At 39.2% G+C, this 19928-nt stretch overlaps 1 protein-coding gene across 5 annotated transcripts in view; it reads right to left on the bottom strand.

Moving 5' to 3' along the window:
• ARHGEF7 (Rho guanine nucleotide exchange factor 7) overlaps positions 1–19928 on the bottom strand; it is a 135018-nt gene that overhangs the window by 26849 nt on the left and 88241 nt on the right. For all 5 annotated transcript variants that reach the window (XM_054565856.1, XM_054565857.1, XM_054565859.1 and 2 more), the window contains 5 exons: positions 12103–12225; positions 6092–6230; positions 5300–5359; positions 4420–4566; positions 2336–2422 (listed from right to left, as the gene is read on the bottom strand). In XM_054565856.1, coding sequence (XP_054421831.1) covers positions 2336–2422; positions 4420–4566; positions 5300–5359; positions 6092–6230; positions 12103–12225 — 556 coding nt within the window. The remainder of the gene's footprint in view (positions 1–2335; positions 2423–4419; positions 4567–5299; positions 5360–6091; positions 6231–12102; positions 12226–19928) is intronic.

Here is a 19928-nt window from a genome sequence, read left to right as displayed (position 1 = left end):
GTCCTATTCAAATCATCCACTGAGACATCTGGTTCACACCAAAAGGTCCTTGAAATTTGGTCCTGTCAAAAACATCTACCTTTAAGAAAATGTCTCTGGGTTCAAACAGCCCATATCATTTATTTTTACTTTTGGTTTACTTTCGGGTTACTACATAAAAAGTTATCATGTCTTACTGGTCCAATGACTGTGTTGTGGATAGATGGCCAATGATAACTCTCCTTGCCTTGGTAGCTTAGCTGGTCACGGCAAGTGAGGTTAGGTAGATGGGTGGGTGTGGACAAAGTATCTCCATGGATACACCATGGTACCTGGTGACTGACCAAGTCTTTAGGAAAAGTCCCTCAGTGTTTAGGGCCAAGCTGCCTGTGAAGAACCTCCAAAAGCAGCAGTTCCCAGTAAGATCAAAGGCTGCCCTGCAGAGGACACTGGCCAAGTCATACAGCTGTGGGTGCTACTGATACCTATAGAGATGCTGCTGAACATCCTACAGTGCACGGGACTGGAATGAACCAGTCTACCACATCAACAGTGTCCAGGCCAAGAAAGCCTGTCCTGACATTCGGTAGGTGGGACATCAGACAGTGCTTGGTCCTTCAGATAAATGTGAAAAACACTATACACTCCTTTCCAAGATTCATAACACACAGAAGTGCAGTAGTAGCTTTGAGAAATCGTACAGAAATAAAGCTGCATGACTGCATCTAACCTAGCAAATCGACACCAAGGGACAGAATGTTCTGCTTGTTGCTAGATTTAATGTTTCTTAATGTCCCTCAAAGCCAAAAATAAATATTCACAATACACAGGTCACAGCACTCGGAGACACGTCCCAGGATATTGTGCAGAGTGAAAAAACAGGTCCTACTGGTGGCATATCCATGCCTACCTCCACAGCAAATACACCAGTCTCGTCACTTGGGGCCTAACCTAACCCAAAGAGCAAACTGCTGCTTCCTCAAGTCAGAGAAGGGCCCCATCTCAGCCTCTTGAGGCAGAAAACATGAAACCAGAGAGCACTGATGAAAAAGGGCTCAGCTTTATGTTTATCAGGGTCATTTAATAAAGCAGGAGCTGCCAGTGTGAGGGAACTTAAGTAGCTGCTGTATTAGTAATAGGTATCTACTCAGAAGCAGCCTTACAAATTAAGAGACACTATTTTTCTGGGTTGTTGATATACACTGGCTTTATTAATTTTAAAGTACTCCTTTTGGAATAAAGTGTGATGACAACTCCTGTTTGGATGGCAGGCAAAGCTTTCTGAAGATACAAACAAGTTGTAGACATTTAGACTCAGGATTCACTAGTGTTTTTGTTGAGAACAATACAAAACAACACACTATGTTCTAAAAAATGAAACTCAGAGGAGACAAAGTGGTGGTTGATGCTGAAGCAGTACGGTGATTAGCCAGGCCCTTACATGTTGATCGGAGAGGTATAAGTTTTTATAACTGCACAGGGGAAAAAAAAAAAAAAAGGCAATAAAACCTTGCCAAAAGCACCTACTAGATATAAAGGGAAAATATAATCTACTTAATACCACCATTTTACATTACAGTCGGACCTCCGTATCCATATGTTTCACATCCACAGATTCAACCAACTGCAGATGAAAAACAGTATTTTCTATCCATGACTGGGAATCTGAGGATGGGGAGGGCCAATTGTATGCATTGTCCTATGCCATTTTATATGAGACTTGAGCAGCACATGCAGATTTTGGTATCTGAGAGGGGATCCTGGAACCAGTTCCTTGCAGATACTGAGGGCAACTGTCAAAAAAACAAAACACCAAAAAAAAAAGGTCTCCCCTTGCATTTTCTTTTTAAATCAGCTCTCACATCCTCTCAAAGAAAATCAGTGAAATTATTAAATATAAAGAGGTTAAACGATCACACACTACTACTTCCATCACCTGACATCAATCAATGTCTCTTACAGCTGACGTAACATCTCGTATATCGCTGATGGAACATCTCAGCCCGAAGAACTATCCCACTCGACCCAGACCACAGGGGCACCCATGATGGCCCCACAATGACCAGGAAAGGAGTAGCAACTGCAAGACATGACTTCAGGGGGTGACAGAGCTGGCCTTGTACCTCAGTATCTGTGTCCTTAGGAGATAGCTCTATAATGTAAAGTGACATCAAAATACAGAGACAGGAGCTGTGTCTCTGTATTTGAAGGTACAACACTATACACATAACAGTACACACACACACACACACAAATAGATAAAGGTAGTATTTCATGAAAAAATTTAAAATATGTCTGGAAATGATTCTCAGATCCACAATAAACAATAAAATACAGATTTAAAATTGTGTTTTACCTGATAGATAAAACCACTCATCCTGGGACTAGCAGACAACATTAGCAAAATATTTGGGAAAAGTAGAAGATATCTCTCATTCTTTTCCTAATAACAAATAGAATACAAATAATTTCTTTAAAAACATATACTTACATATATGAGAACATATATTTAAATTAAGCCTTAAAACACACTATATTTCTTGTTTAGATATTTCTCTCTACCAAATTACATTAGCTCAATTAAATGGAAACAAAATTACTATGAATTTTACTATGAATAGACTCACAAGTAGCCAATGTAACATCTTTTTTAAAAAATTGGTTAAGGAGTACAGCTCTGCCATTAACTCTTTTTAATTAAAGTTTCCTTTTTGTGATTGAGAGAAAACAGAACAAAAGAACCTATAAAATTTTAGTATGGGAGGAGGAGAATAGGTGGACATTTCACGCTAAAAGATGAGTAGGATAAAATTTTAAAATCAATTTTGGTCTATTAATAATTCCTAGCACATACCTAAAACTCCCTGTATTATCAATTTAACGATGTTTGCATCCATCCTGTAAACTTTAATCTAGTTTACATGAGAGACTTAAAAGTATTATTTATGTATTAAAAATTATTCAGTTCCATAAGGTAAGAAAAGCCTGAGATGACAACTAAAGGACAAAAATTCCCAGAACCTAAAAGGAAACACAGAAAGAAAAACACAGAAATCTCTTATCACAAGCTGCCATTTAACTACTACCCACAAAAGTTAAATAATGCTAGGAAGCAGTGTCCCCAAGCAGGCTCCAGAACATCAGCCACATGCAAAGTGCTTTGAAAGGGGGGGTTCTACACTCTAAAAAGTCGTTGAAAACAACTATTCTATACCCCTCTTAAAGATGCACAACATACATTGTGATTATTCAAAGCACAGCTCTGAGAAACCCTGTCAAAAACAAACCTTCACAACTAATTATCTCTTCAGTCATGATCAAAACGTTGAATCATTTTTTGACTGGCACCTATTAATGTTTTATAGATCTAATATTACAAAAAAAAATTTTGAGAAATGTTTTCATAGATTTTTAAATAAAATTTAAAAGTACATAATTTAAAAACAATCTGGAGGGCTGATATCATTTTTAAATTTCATAGGCAGGAAATAATATGCTTGTGAGTGTAAGTTTCAGGTTTTCTTACTGTCCTAAAAATCTGATGTTTGAAATGGGTCATTAGCAATTTTGATCATGTTAATTATTTTTTACAAAGGTAGAATAAAATTCAAAAAGAGGTACTAGCTTAGTGACCCAATGAACATAAAACTCATGTGAATGCTGAAACACAAACTGCTCAATTTCATTGTGTGAGGGATATATCACAAGAGTCTGGTTTCATCTCTCGCTTAAACCAAACCTGTAAGATAATTCTAATTCCCATAAGCAAACACCAATTAGTATACATAACAGAAAAGTATAATGAACTAACCATCAAAAACAGTAGATTTCTTAGAATGTCAGTATTGGTAAAAAGTCCATGGGCAGAGAGACACATACTTCTCTGTGGCAGATATCTGCAAAACTGGACTCCTAATGAGAAATCTAACATCCTGTTTGGACACCACCTGTTAGTTGATACTGATACAGACTTTGATCATAACTGCTCTTTGGCTAATCTAAACTGGTTAAGTAGCCCACAATCAGCTAGGCCTCTCTAACATACCAGAAACCACTTTCATATTTGGCAACGACAAAAGGTAGACAACAAATATAAAATAGGAGTCCTATTAAAATGTCGCCATCACTTGATATTCCTCAGAAATCTTGTATTACACAATCATAAAACCATAACATTCTAAAGTATTTATAATCTTGACTGCAACTGAGGAAACTTAAAAACCATTTATAAAATAGAAATCACATTTAATGCAAGTTATGTTCAGCTCTTAATTTTTATACAAGGCATTTTAACGACTTCAGGGGGAAAAAACAACTGAAAGATGGAATAAGAACGAAGTCCAACAGCACATGGCTGGTGTCCCCTCATGTGTTTCCTCCACTGCTGTTCCCATCTACCCTCTGCACAGTGGGACAGAGTCACAGCATGCAATGCAGTACCTCACTTCCAGCACACTGAATCATGACCTGGGACATGTAAATGACATTGCCCAGGGTCTTGATGTCATCTCCCTCCCAGCTCCTGATGGCTTCTGTCAGGATCTGCAACTCCAGCTCTTTCCTCTTCCGCACATCTTGACACTGGGCCTGATGGACATAGAGGAACACTCTTAAAAGAGACAAACTTCCAGGATCATTAAGTTTTGGCCATACTGTTTTGTGTCTTACTTCATCGTAAAACAGGTAATCTACTGAATGATGTGTTTAATTCACAGGTATGGAATCAGGTCAAGAGAGGCGAAACGCATTACCCTCCCTGGAATAAGAAACACTGAATGTTTTAGAAAAATATAGATCTTGCCACTTTTAGAAGAAAAAAATGTAGACTGGACAAGAAAAATATTTTCTGATTTTATTAGTATTTGCCAACACAGAAGACTGAAAAGAGGGGGAAAAGAGTAAGTAACACTTGTGCTACAAATAAGGTGCATATCTCAGCAACGGTAGAACAGCATGACAAAAAAATAAAATGGAACCATCAGGACTCCATTTCACACCCCATCACTTAAGACACTGGATGGAGGTTAAAAACACTGTTTTCAAGTAACCACGTCATCAATTACGTGGTACCCTTTAAAAGGTTAAACAATTATCATTTCATTGTTCTAGTGTCCAAAATCTAGTAAAGCATGAGAATTTATCAGTTATGGAATAACTACTATATGTATACTTATTTTTATTTCATCAAAGTAAACCTGAATTATACTTCACAGGTAATTTTTTTTTATTACCGAACTTTTTTAGCTGATAAACAACTTTTCTACATTCATTTGCCATAATAATATCTGTAAAAACACCCCATAATATCTTAATCACTTACTGAAAGGTTTTTGAAAGCAGTCATGGATTTCTGAATATCTTGTCTGTCTGGGTGATAATCCTTTGAATAAAAGAACACACCATTAGCTTTCATAATGAAAAGATTTTTTCTTAAAAAGGCACTATCTATAGACTATCTTGAATTTTCCAAAACTTTTCAACCTATGATATGTCCTATTTTTCCCAGCACTGAAGTGCCACCTCTTATTCTTTAAGGGAATTATGGAGCCAATGTACTTAGGGGAACAATAATTTGGAAGAGAGAAGCTGAGGGCTAAAGTCAGGGAAACTTCTGCTGTGGTGAGTGGAAATAGCACACACCACGCCCAGTCCTTACACACAGCCTCTGCTGCTTCGGCAGTTGTGGAGGAAGAGTTCACCAAACCCTAGCCAGTTAAGTCCTAATCCAGATTTCTGCAAGGTCAATAGCCTGTTATTCAGAAATAAGATAACAGGTATCTTTAATTAAATGATGGTTTTAACATTAATATTACTCTACAACTTCTGCATTTTATATTTGTAGCTAAATTTTCCTGATGTGATTCCTCAATGCTATTAGCATCTTCTATCTTTTGGACCTTTTTCTGACAGCAACAGTGGGTGAAAGAGGAGATAAAAGATCTGGGATAAGAAGAAAAAACTCAATATTTAACAAAGTCATTCTGAAAATCCACTGAACTAAAAACCCTGGTAAACTCTTGCTGTTGGTTCTGACCTCTAAAATAAATCATTAATAATAATTTCTTTGACAGTGGCTAACAGCATCCAAATGAAGACATATGATAAGCAGTACCTCCATGTGCCTCTCCAGCTCCTTGAGCAGAGTCGGGTACTTATCCAGGCGCATGAACGGTTTGCTGAGGCCAGTCGTCAACACGAGAATCCCAGGACTGTTGGCACCTTTCATCTCCATGAACTCGCCCAACTCCTCACTGAGCAACAAGCAGCCAGCAATAAAAGAGTAAGACACCGCTGTTAAAAGAGTTCAGCATGAAGACGTTCTTTTATCCCCACTAGCAATCACAAGAATATGAAATATAACAGGGTATCTTTAATATTGTTAAAACCGCCACTTTTCCAGCCAAACATGTGCTAGTTATTTCCAAACACCAAAGGGGAACCCCCAGAAGGTTCACATTATTTCTCTCATTATGAGCAAAAACAATCGTACATAATATAGAATACATGTGGTTTCCTATGCAATTCCACTCATGAAAGGCCATTTCAGCAAGTCAATCTCATTTGGAAGTGTTCAAATGTAAGCATGCATTCTTAGAGCTAGAATAGATTTCAGTTATCTGGGAACTTCAAAATGGTGGGGGGGAAAATGTAAAGAGAGAAGACTCTAAAACTACAATAAACTGAATCATAGCATTAACACTCTAGATGCTTATCAGTCCAACAAACGCCCCCGAACAGTGACTGCACCCTACGGCATTCTGTGAGAGGAAAACAAGCCTTTCCTGACCTTCAGAGTGCACAACGTGGAACAATAAAATCATTAATACTTATTCGGGCTTTAGAATTTCCCAAGTATTTTCACACCACCATCCATTTAATCCATACAATATGCAAAGAAGAGAGTTACCTCCATTTATTTAGTGTTGAGGAAACTTGACTACATATTCAGAAATTCTGAAAGCTTAAAAAGAAGTTTTTAATATTTTACTATTCCTCTTTCTCTATCAACTTCACTATTATTTGTGAACCTTTTCACAACCAACAATGCCCTCCTGAGGCCTCTACTGTTATGCACACCATGTTTGTCCTGAGCTGTCCAGTTCAGCAGCCGTGGCGTTCAGAATGACCCAGGAAAGCCAGAAGTGCAGTGGAGTCAACCTCTGTCACTGACACATTTATGGCTCGTATCAGTGACTGAAGCTCTGCATTTCTGTCTCTCCACTGCAGGACAGACATGTTTAGGGTCCATGCGAGGACCTGAGTCTGTGTTCCTCACTGCTGCTGCACATGTCATTCCAGACATAGGAAACTGAGGGACAGGACAGACAGGCTGGGACAAAAAGAGGTTGCCCACTGGGAAGAGAACAGGGTAAACTCTGGGTCCCCATGTCACCTACTGGGAAGAGCATCCCTCCCGCTACCCAGCTACACTTGGCCACCTGCCCAAACTTCTTGGGAACATACCAGCCACACTAAGGGATCCTAGTAAAAACATATACAATATTTAGGTTAAATGATTTGAAACTGCTGGCTTAAAAGTGGTGAATGTAACAGTCTCCTATGGTTCAACCTAAAATCACTTCATATGGAAAGGTGTGAGAACAAAAATTGGTAGCTGTACTCCCTGTTACCTCACCCTCAACTGATAATCTAGAGATGATTTCTTCTTACCTAACTAAACTATCTTAGAAATATAAGGTTTCAAATATCAGGTTGAAAACAAATTAATGAATCACTAGGAAATTAGCCTCACATTGCTTAAGCATGTAAAACCTCTTTGGAAAACTACTTCTATCTAAACTCAGGTTTGTGGAAACTCAGGTGGCCTGGTAAGCAAGGTGCACTGCATTTATAAAAAGAGTGCATTTCTGGGCTGCATTAAAAAACACAGTAATAACGTTGTTAATAGTACCTGCTAACTATCTACCACCAATACATCACATATTTTTGGTATCAACTTTATAAATAAATATACACACATCTACAATTAGCAGATATTATCAAAATCAAAGCAACTTACAAAAAAAGTGAGAAACATAATCCTAATTATAAAAGCACATATATAATAAACATTTTTTCATTTCTGTTAGAAATAAGGGTTAATTATGATTTCCTTACTGTAAGATAGCCATCATGGTGATACAATTCAAAATGTTACAACCATAAAAGCTGTCTAACTACTTTTAGGGTTGTGTGTGTGCTTGCTTTCATAATCAACACACAGTTCAATATCTCTGTGTATACAGCTTTGTGCTTTCTAAGAACAGTTTTTTCAGGAAAATCACAGGGTTGAGATTCCTGAAACCAAGAATAGTGATATTTCAGAACCTTGCTCTGGATTAGTCTAGTGTTTATCCCAGAGGTCATGGTGATTGAAAAGCCATGAACAGTATCTTGGAGTACCTGTTTGTACAGTCTTATCATCATTTTCCATTTTCCCTTCCTTAGCATCAACTTCTTCTCACAAGAGATGGGTGGGGTAAGCGAAGAGTGCTCCAAAACCAACTTTCACCTGCTGCCTCCTCTCCCACACACCCCCAGCCCTCTACTGAGCTCAAGCAAGAGTTAAAGCTGCAGACAGAATGGTCACAAAGGACTGAGGAGAAGGGAAAGACACTTCGGGACAAGCACTCAGTGCTGGGCATCAGAGCAAATGCTTCTGAACATGACTCTTGCAAACATCACTCTGGGCCTGTGATGTAGTATTGTCGTGATTCTTTACAGATGAGGACACCCAGGGAAGGCCACGACCTCTGTTCTCATTTCGGGCAGGACGGCTGAGCCCAAGCAGAGCCCCAAAGCCTGAGGAGACACACGGCGTCTGGTCTGGCCCCCCTGACCGCACCATACTGCTTTGTCTTTCGCACTCGCTGTGCCCTCCTCACATAAATCCTCACTCAGAAATGCTCCTCTTCAAATTACTCACTCTGTCAATCCCTAAAGCATGAGTAGAGTAAAATGATGAATTTAAGAAGGAGCTATTTATAGTTTTTATATGCATTTCTCTAATTATCGAACAATTCATCAAGCAAAACCCCATAAAAATGAAACTTTATGGTACCAGAAGTACATTTCAAATCCTTTAAATATAATATATGCAGGGCCTTTTCTAACACGAAAAGTCACAGAAATGTCTATTCATGTTGTTTTTTACATTTCAGAATTATATCTTAAATTTTGTACTATAGTTATAGCAAAGAAAAATTAACAAAACTAAGTAAGTTACCCTTATTACCCTCCCTCCAAAACCTTACCACTTAAATGTAAGTGAAAATTTTTGCACACAAAAGTAACTTCTTTTTGTAAAACACATGACATTTTTGTAATGCTAGAAGAATATGTATGGTTAAGAAAAAACAGAACTTTATAAATCTTTATAAGTTACTTTCATTTTTTAGTTTTTTTTAAATTTAGTACAGTAAAACAAAACAGTTACAGCTATTTTGACAAAACAATGGCTCTTTCAGCTTAATTTCTACTGATGTGAGCAATCCTTATACAGTGTAGCTCTTCTGTATTTACTGAAACGACACTATGGGCTGCAAGAAGGCAAAGAAAAGGAACACTAATAAAGAGAACTATCGTATAGCCAAGAAAAAAGTAACAATGTGCTAAAAAAAAATTCATTTCAGAGACTAAATTATGAAACCCATAATTCATTCAAAATAGGCAGCCATTAACCTACGATGTCTACCATCATATGATAAGGCAGAAAGTACATATCAGTTATAATCCTAGAATTGGTGGTTCTGTAAATGCATTCACAAGATTCACACTAAAAATTTAAACTAACCCATTAAGATTGCACATAGACCTTAAAACTTCAAAATACACTTAAATCAATCCTTAAAAAAACATATTCAAGCATAAAGATCTATTAATCTACCCATAAGTGTGGCAGCTTTAACACTTTAACAAATATAGGGAAGCAGGAAGGTGGTTACAAGTTAAGATCCCAGAATGAAAAGTGGTGAACGCTGCCAGAGGCTGCCAGCCAACTGCGACCTCATCTCAACTCATGGACTTACGCTTCAGAAGCGGGGTCTGAACTGTGAACAGAGCGGGGACTCTCACTGCTCAGGGACCTCAGGAGGGCACACAGGCAATGCATCCTGCCATGTCCACTCTTGGGGCTTACACTCCCAGAGCATGACCTCTGTCCACCCACCTCCCAACACTGGGACAAGCCCCATGGAGGAGGCAGGGTATCCCCCCTCAGAAACTTATCTGTATTCTTTCCCTGTTATTTTGGGAAAATGCTACACTTAGATTTCAGCTATGGCACAGTCATTAAAGTAATAGTACAGAAGAGAGGGTAAACAGCACATACTTGTTAAGTATGTCCCTTGAAAGTATTATTTTAGGGAATTTTATGAGTCTGAATGTCCTTTCAATGTTATGTTCAGGACAAATCCTCACTTTCATGGGGAAAATATTTAGTTAGAATTCTTCCCTAAACTTGTTCACCTCCCTCCATACTTCCAACCGAATCCTAGAGACTCAATCCCCTAAAAAAAGAGGGAGGGAGAGAGAGCAAAGATAAAAATTATAATTTTGCCCTAACATTCTATTTACTTTCTGTTTCTCTCCCTCATCACTGCATCAACAATTCCAAAATTTTTCAGAAACACATTTAATCCTTGCATTTCACTTTTGTAAAAATTTCACTTAATTTGTAATTCCCAGGAGTACACAGGAGAGAGCATAACTGAATACATGTTTCATGGTTTCAGAAAGGTGCATGCTAACACAGCCCACCCTCCCGGAAAGGTGAGGAAGGGTGAAGTAATGGGGGAGGGTCCGTTTGGGTTTTCTGTCCCTGTTGGACACTGTATATCCTAATGCCCCTTCTCTTCATCACCATGTCAAAGACTGCAGCTGCATTTCAGGACTTTTATCATGCTTGTTCACTTCTGATTAGTTTATATGTTTTTTGCTTAATGCTTACAATAACCCTACGAAATAAGCACTTTTAGAGGGGTTATGTGACCGAGGCCCACCAGCTTAAAAGTCATAGTTAGGGCTCAAACAGGGGTGACTGATCCAGAAGCCCTGTCACCACTTTTATACTCACAAGGACACTACACTTGAACTTCAATTCAATCTCTAAACAGCTCAGCAACACTTGCTTACCAAGAGTTTCTAGGTTTTAAGGTGAAATATTTAGAGTAAGATGAAGTTAAATATAGAATTAGAAGCACAGCGGCACTTATCTTGATGCTACTAAAACTATTTTTCCATTTATGGTTTAAAAGATATTCAAATGTTTTCAGCCCTGGCTGGTGTGGCTCAGTGGATTGAGCGCTGGACTGCGAACCAAAGGAGCTCTGGTTCAATTCCCAGTCAGGGCACATGCCTGGACTGAAGGCCAGGTCCCCAGTTGGGGGCATGCAAGAGGCAACCACACACTGAAGTTTCTCTCCCTCTCTTTCTCCCTCCCTTCCCCTCTCTCTAAAAATAAATAACTCTTTTCTAAAAAATAAAATAAAAATAAAAAATACTGAACTGTTTTCAGAAGAAAACCATAAACATTTTTCTAAAACACTTATTAATAAAAAATCTGTGCCTCTGTACCTTCTAACATCTGCTCATGATTGCAAGGTTCCCCAGTCTTCCTATAATTTTCAGGAAATAGACACAGCCTTGTCTTAACAAACTGGCAGAAAATTTGTACACTCTGTTTCAAGTGTTTTAATTTTGCTTCAGGTCGAAAAGCTAAAGCTAATGGTGTCCAATGTAATGCTTAATATGCCTATAAAACCCAATCTTAATTTTGAAATGGAACATTTTCTCTTAAAGCAAATCTAATTCAGCCTCATGTACTTCCAGTTTTATGACCTTAGAGAAATGTAGCTTGCAGCTACATTCGAGAAATATTACCATCTCCTTCAACCCACTGACCAAAGGGCTCTATGCTGAAGGGGAGACTTCAAAAAAATATCCTTTTCTATTGCAAAAATACTAATATGCATTTCGAAGACTTATTACCAGTACTTTTCAGGCACTAATTTTAAGGAGTAACTAAAATTTTCATTGTTGAATAATCAAATGATTATTAGCATTGTTTTGGAAGGAACCCCAAGAAGTCCTTTCCCTTCAGATAAGGTGTCTAAGTGAACGCACCTGTGTTCCGTGAGAACATTCACTGCAGATGGGTGATTGGCACAATATGCAAGGTACAAGGTTTTCATTTGTGGCATCAGATTTAAAAAGCAACCTCCAACTCTCTGCTGAGTTTCAGGCATCCTGGAGACATGCAACACAAAGAAAATAATCCTAAATTTTACAGGTAGAAGGAAAATTGCTAAGTAACAAACACAGAGTATTTTGAGTAAGAAACACCTCCTTGTGTACCAACCTATGAAAACAAAATATACAAATCCCAGAATATATCTGTTCACAGCACAGTTATAGCAGGGAGAAGCACCTACCTTGAAAGCTGCTCTGCTACAAAACGGTGCACTAATGCCCTACTTTTTCTCCAGCATTCAGATGCCAGGACCTGTGCACAGCAGAGCTACAAACCCACAAGTCCAGGCTTCTTTGGGCAGAGATAAAACAGATGTCATGAAGCCTTACATTTTGCATAAAACAAGGAGAATTATAAAATGTGGCTATTTGGTTAGTAAGTTTTTCTACCAAACTAGCATCAAGATAGGCACACAAAAAAATACAAAAGCCCCCTTTCCTTTCAGATGAAGATTGGGCACTAAGCACATCTAATAAGCCCTCTACTGCCCAAATCCACACTATGACGGTTGTCTTGATTCTTTAGAAGGCATAAACTGCCCTAACTGGTGTAGCTCAGTGGACCGAGCACTGGAGTGCGAACCAAAGGGTCATCACCAGTTCAATTCCCAGTCAGGGCACATGCCTGGGTTGAGGACCAGGTGCCCAGTAGGGGGCACATGAGGGCCAACCACACATTAATGTTTCTCTCCCTCTTTCTTCTTCCCTTCCCCTCTAAAACAAATAAAGGATTTTTTTTTAAAAAAAGAAAAGAAAATAGCATGAAAAGGCACTGACCAACCCCAGTCTCCTTTAACCACCAGAACTCCAGAGCACTGACAGGAAGGATTATAACCTTCTAAGCAGGAAATCTGAACAGCCTTCTCTTCTCCCAAGGAAATCTGACCCAAAGAAAAAGTAATCAAAAAATAGTAATACTAGAGGTACCCCAACAAAACAGTCAATAAGTTTTAACCCAAGGCCAGCACTTTCACTTGTGTTTATTGCACCAATGTTATTACAAAAAGACACAAAAATATGACCAAACGCTTTTGGGGGTGGGGGAAGCAGATATCTAACAAGAATGAGAAAGGGAAAAAGGTAAGCGACAGGAATGGGGAAAAAACACAATAGTTAAGTATTCAAGGAGCACAAAAATATTCAAAGAATTGTAATTAATCCTGGGAAAAATAACATAAGATCTATGAAAAAAGAAAAGGATGCTTCTGTGGATGAAAAAAAAAAGGTGCTCTACACAAAGTACCTCACACGGGTGATCCAATCAGAAAGTCCTAACTGAATAGGTCCTGGTGGGTAGTCATGCCCCAGGCCCAAACGTTTTTAGTAAAAAGTTTACCTTTCCTTAAGCAAACTGTCCATGGATTCCGTGTAACAAGTTTGACCCCACACATTTTAAGTAACCACCCTCACAACACGTAATCTTGTTAACTATCCTGCAATCCAGTCTCCACCTTGCTTTCTTCCCACAGACAGCAGTCTTCCTTAGTTCTCTCTTTAATCTCAAATGCGTAAAAAAGAAACTACAAACTCTTATTCCCAAATGCATTTATCTCAGTCTGCTGACAGGATATTGCTTCCAGGCGTATCCTAGGTTTGGCTCAAGGAAGTTTTCATGAAAATTCTCTACAGGTTTGGATGTTCTTACATTGACACCTTGAAAATAAGAACATTCAGGACAAAAATAAATGAGCTTTTGAAAACTGAAATGAAAGAGCAACTGAAAAAGTCAAAGGAAATCTGAAAAATGAAGTTCTGAAATCTCCCAGATTGATAAGGAAGAGAAGATGTGAAGACCAGGGCAAGCAGTTCCAGGTCAGGATAAAAATTCCAGCTACAGAAAACAAAATAAACAGAAGTAAATTGAAAAAAATGACCATATCATCTGTCAGACTAAAAGACATGAATCTCCAGATGGGAAGAACTCAAAGTGCCAGCAGGAGGGATGCAAAATGACCCCAGCCAAATGAGGCAGCTTCAGAGCTCAGAGATCTAGAGACAAAGACCCTAAATGCTTTGAGGGAGAAACACAAGTTTCAAAACAAAGAATCAAGAATTAGAATAGCCTGGGACTTCTCAACACTGAACTTTAACAGTGGATGGAAGTATCTTCTAACAATTCTATCTCCACGCATCATAACTGGTATGAACGTGGATTAACTGCTTTCTGTGCATTCTCTCCTCAGGACATTCCTAGGAAATAAGGGACCACAGCAACCAGAGAGAAAACACCAGCATTCAACACCGAGGAGGTAAAATGCAGGACGCCAGTTAAGGGAGACCCCAAGGCCATGCAGCAGGGTTAGAGATGAAAAACCAGCAGGCTCCAGAGTGACTTCTATCTTATGAGTATAACATTAATAAGTACCTAATAAGTACCTAATATATATGAACATACTGAAAAAAATGAACAAAAGCCAAAAATAAATTAGCGATAAGTATAGAAAAAATAGAAGCAAACAAGAAATGAAGGCAATTATCTCCATTACGATCCTGCCAGAAAAGAGCGGGCAAGGCACAGTAATTCTGGCGCAGAACATGGCCCAGCTTGTCCATAGTGTTTACCTAATGCAGTAACTATCTAGCCCTGAACACACTTATCTGGAGTTGTACTGTTTCGTCCATTTATCCTTATCTGAAGTCAAAGTAACCTGGCATCAGCACTGCTAGTAGACTCTTTTCCACCTGCGAACTCCTAAGTGGGTTTCTAAACAGCCTTCAGGAATTAGCCACAGTTCTATCTGCAAGATAAACAGTCACTGACCTAACAAATAAACCTCAACTATTTATTCAGACTCTGGGAATTGATTAAAAAGAGTAAGAAATCTTCTTTACCTTAAAAGTGGCTGCAATCTTTATGGGTATATCAAACAAATTTAAAAAAAAATGAAGGAATATAAAACAGCCAATGATGCCTCAATTTAATGAGCTACAAACTGCTACCAGCCCAGAGAAGGAAAGCACACACCCTCCAGAAGAAGGTACAAAGGCCAGCACCCGTTCTAAGTCCCCCAGAGACCAGTCATCACACATAGCGAGGCTGCTGCACATCGGACCACCTGCTTTCTATCAGATCCAGACACCTAAGACATAACTATTTTGAGACTATTACACACTGACATTTGAGCAGGTGATATCCATACTCAGGGACACAATGAAACAGTAGAGCCTGGCTTCTAGAACAGGAGGAGTCTAGCAGGAAACCCCGACTGCCTAGCTGAGGAGATTGAAGGTAACTGCAATGACGGGATGACAAAGTTTATGAACAAGAGAAGAACACCGTCAGAGATGTACACATGAAAGTGATTAGATTATTATGATTGCATGATGTTGCTCAGTACTATGCCATATACTATGCTATGATTTCACATCCCACCTGGTCCAGTCCAATACCACAGCCCAGGGGTGCATTCAAAGGAATATGTACCTAAAATCTGGATAAATTGAGTTTCATTTTTTATATTACATTGCTTAATTAAAATTAAGTTACATGTTAGTATGGCTTATACATGAACAATTACTTCATTATAGAAGGTTTTCTTTCTTCCTTTCTTTGGCCCCCCTGAGCCTGGCCCTATAGTTGTATCACTTCTCAAACCAATTCTGCAAGAATTCACCATACCCGCCAGCACCATATAAACAGCTTTACAGTTCATAAAGTCGCCATGATCCATACTCACTAAATGGCACCAGCAGACGGAGCTCAGAAAGGTTACATGAGTCATCCTAAGACTGGAGCCTACATCATGTACCAACATGTCTCACACACCACACCATCTAGGATCACTAAATAAACAGAACAAACAAGCAAAACTTACAAAGATCATCAGTGAAGCATATGATAAGAATTAAAATTAAGGATGCTCATTTTGGTTCTCTTGTGCTCCTGGAGGTTGTTTTTCAGAGAATGATAGTATTTAGGCAGGGCATGCAACATGGTACTCAGGTCAGGTACAAAGGAACAAATGGTGCACAAAGCTGTTATTGTTAGCAGCTTCCACCTGGCCTTACGGTTAGTGCTAACAGCCAAAATCTGATCATGAGAGTGGTGCCATTAACGGTCTGATAACAGGTGGGGTGTTATCAATGATCTAATAAAAGTTGTGCTGACGCAAACAATCCAGTCGTAATATTTGTAATAAGAGTAACAGCAAAGGGTACAAGGGGATAGGATGCCCAAAGGGCCTTTTTCCTTTCCCAGGGTGAAAATGAACAAATCCCCAAAAGAGCTTCTGAGAAATCATAAAACTGCTAAGCAGTTTTCTCCCATAACACATTTATTCCTGTTAGTATTGCTAACTAGATAAAACATTCGCAGTTCACAATTCACTGTAGATTTCAGAGGGGAAACTAAGATCAATGTGAAGGTATCACTAAAAGCTGGGTAAACCTCAGTACACTTCATTGTTCTCAAATGAAGCCACAGGAGTCTGTCCGTGATTGACAGGCAACTTCAAGAAGAGACTGCGTAAGCAGCCTCAGGTTCCCACTCAGGGAGGGGCCTTGAAGGCCTCGGGGACCATAGCCACGCAGAAACCATGGCAATGGCTTCAGACAGTCCTCTCTGGGGCGACTCAAAACTCTAAAAAAAAATGGTAACTCTTTCAAGGATGCTAGAGCTGCCCTGGCTGATACGGCTCAGTTGGTTGGAGCACTGCCCCGTAACCGAAAGGTTGCGGGTTCAATTCAAATCAGGGCACATACCTAAGGTTGCGGGTTCAGTCCCCAGTCTGGGGGTGTACGGGAGTCAACCAATCGATGCTTCTCTCTTGCATCAATGTTTCTCTCTTCCTCCTCTCTCTCTCTCTAAAAACAATGAAAAAATGTCCTCGAGTAAGGTTTAAAAAAAAAAAAAAAAAAGAATGCCAGAGCCCCAGGAAGGCAGCAGATTCTGAGACTCCTCTCAGAGTCCTCTCTTGAGCTCCTTCCCTGCCTGGGTAATGTTTGTGTCCCCTGCACATGCCACTGGTTTGCCATCACTTTCTAAACTCCTAGAGCCATAGCATTCTATCACTGGAAATGTGCTTTGAAATCATGTTTCTATGGAATCATGGAATCTAAACAAATACATAAATTGTGGAAAGAGCTACTCAGGGACTTCCCGGGTGACAGTGCTTGGCAACCCAGGGGCAGAGGGCAGACACTGCTTCCATTACTGACACGCAGGAGGTGAACCCTACAATCTGAATTACATGGGTCAGTGCCTGCTTCTACAAATGTGTATAATTAACCCCAAATCATCTCCAGATAAGCACCAGTCCTACACTTGCTTAATAAGGACAGCACAGGCTCAGAAATGTGCTCTGGGTCCAAGCGAATCTGCTCTCCAAAGTTAAATATTATTTTTACATCACCCAGGCTTGCTATTATTTAGACAGTTTAAAAAGATCGCTTTTACTCTGGCTGGTGTGACTCAGTGGACTGAGCACTGGCGTGCAAACACAGGTTCACTGGTTCGATTCCCAGTCACGGCACAATCCTGGGTTGAGGGCCAGGCCCCCGGTTTGAACCACGCGAGAAGCAACTACACATTGATGTCTCTCTCCCCTTCTCCCTCCCTTCCCATTTCTCTAAAAATAAATAAATATAATCTTTAAAAGAAAATAAAAAGATAGCTTTCAAAAAAAATAATCAACTACATTCTCTAATTTAAATCTGTATTTTGATAATAATCTAAAACAAATACATACTATTTTACTATATAATATGAAAACCTTACTATAACAGTCCAAATATCTGTAAAAGTGAATTCATTTATATCTCAAGATAAGCTTTATAATTAACTTTCAAACAAAATCAATGGTTATTCAACCAATATCAATTAATTAAATACTTCAGTATACACTATATTAACAATTTTCTTCAATAAGCTGAATTTCATCTGTCATATATAAGAGAACTCGGTCTACTGATATCTATTATACATTGAAAAAGAGTTTGCAACTAAAATAAAACCCAAACACGCATGTGAACAAATGCACAGGAAGAAGAATGGCTGTGACAAGAAGTGATCTATGTTCACTGGGCCTGAAAGATAAGCAGGATATAGTAAGAGGATAAGAAAATAAATCCACAGGAAAGGAATGGTAGGGAGAGCTGGGTGGGAAACCACATATCTCGACCCCCGGGGGGAGAAAGAAAGGCATTCTTTCTGAGATAAGGCACAAGGAGGGGAAGAGACAGGAGAGAAGTCTGATGCCATTGGACAGACAGGAGCCCATATGAGGGACTACCACAGATATTAAAACTTTGGACCTGATCTCCTAAATCAGCTTTTACCCCCAGAAGCTGTCCCATTCAAACATCTCAAAAACTGGTTTCTTAACACTGCTGTGAATAAATGAATGAATATCTGGGAGCCATCCAAAGTTTCTGAATAGAGTGTTGACCTAATGAGGCCCATTTCAGAAAGAGCCTGGGTGGGTGGAGAGAGGGATGCACAGGGGGCCACCTGGAGGCCAGGGCCAGGTCATAAAGTTGTGTGCAAGGACACAGCAGGGATGAGGTCACTTAAGCCAGGGCAAGTGTTAACAGTAAGGGAGCACAGGGGCAGAGCCAAGAAGACAGAAAGCCTTAGAGAAGTGCCCAGGGTTTCTAGAAACAGACAGGTGGGCAGTGGAATCTTTAACCAAAATAAGGACAAAAAGAGCGGGTAACCACAGGAGAACAAAGGCAGGGACAACGATGTGGACCCCTGCTGAGCTGACTTGAAAGGCTCCAAAAAGATTAGCACAAAAATATAAGCAGACGACTGGAAACACAAAATCAAGAGATTAGATCTGGAAAGGCAGATTGAAGAGGCAGGAGCAAGAGCTGGCTTTGATACTCAGGATGGTGGCCACCAAAAAGCAAGAAGAGGAGAGGGCACAGGGCAGAGCAATGAGGATATAATGCAGCAGGTAGAATGGGCCAGAAGTAACCACGTGAGAAAAGGGAACAAGGTGACTAAAAACATAAAATAAAATTTCTACAATTCATCACTGACTCCCCAAATCACCATTTATAATGTATCCTTAGTCATCCCAAACATTTCTTTCCTAAATACTTAGTCATTTTCTCTTTCATATTCCAAGTGAAACTCTCCTAACTTTAGTATATGACAGAGACACAGCCTCCAAGTTAACTAATTAATACCTGATGAAAATAAACATTAAAAATACTTTTTGCTACTTTCTACACTCCAAATATAGGTAATGATGGTTTTAACTAGCTGACGGTTAAAAATGAGTTGTATTCTCTCCAGCTGTTTTAGGACAAAAATAGTAAAAACATCCACACTAAAAAATAAAATTTAGAATAAGGAACTGAATTCGCATTCCAATTCATTACATCACTGAATTCACTACAGTATTCTCCAGCTGCAACCAGATTCCATGGCTAGTCACCTACCTATTAGCTATCTCCAAAAATCATATGGTTGCCCTGGCCGCGTGGCTCAGTTGGTTGGAGCATCATCCTGTGCACCAAAGGGTTGCAGGTTCAATCTCTGGTCAGGGCATATACCTAGGTTGTGGGTTCGGTCCCTGGTTGGGACATGTATACAGGAGGCAGCCAACTTGTGTTTCTCAATCACATCTATGTTTCTCTCTCAAAAAAAAAAACAAAAAAAACCAATAAACATATTCTTGGTGAGGATTGTAAAAAAAAGTTACAGCAAAGAAAAAACAAAGAACTGAGGAAAAAAAAACACAATTTTATCACCA

The sequence above is a fragment of the Pteronotus mesoamericanus genome, unplaced genomic scaffold, assembly GCF_021234165.1.
Source record: "Pteronotus mesoamericanus isolate MK-2021 breed Mesoamerican mustached bat unplaced genomic scaffold, CSHL_Meso_final contig_169, whole genome shotgun sequence".
NCBI lineage: Eukaryota > Metazoa > Chordata > Mammalia > Chiroptera > Mormoopidae > Pteronotus > Pteronotus mesoamericanus.
This window is presented reverse-complemented; position numbering and strand designations above follow the sequence as displayed.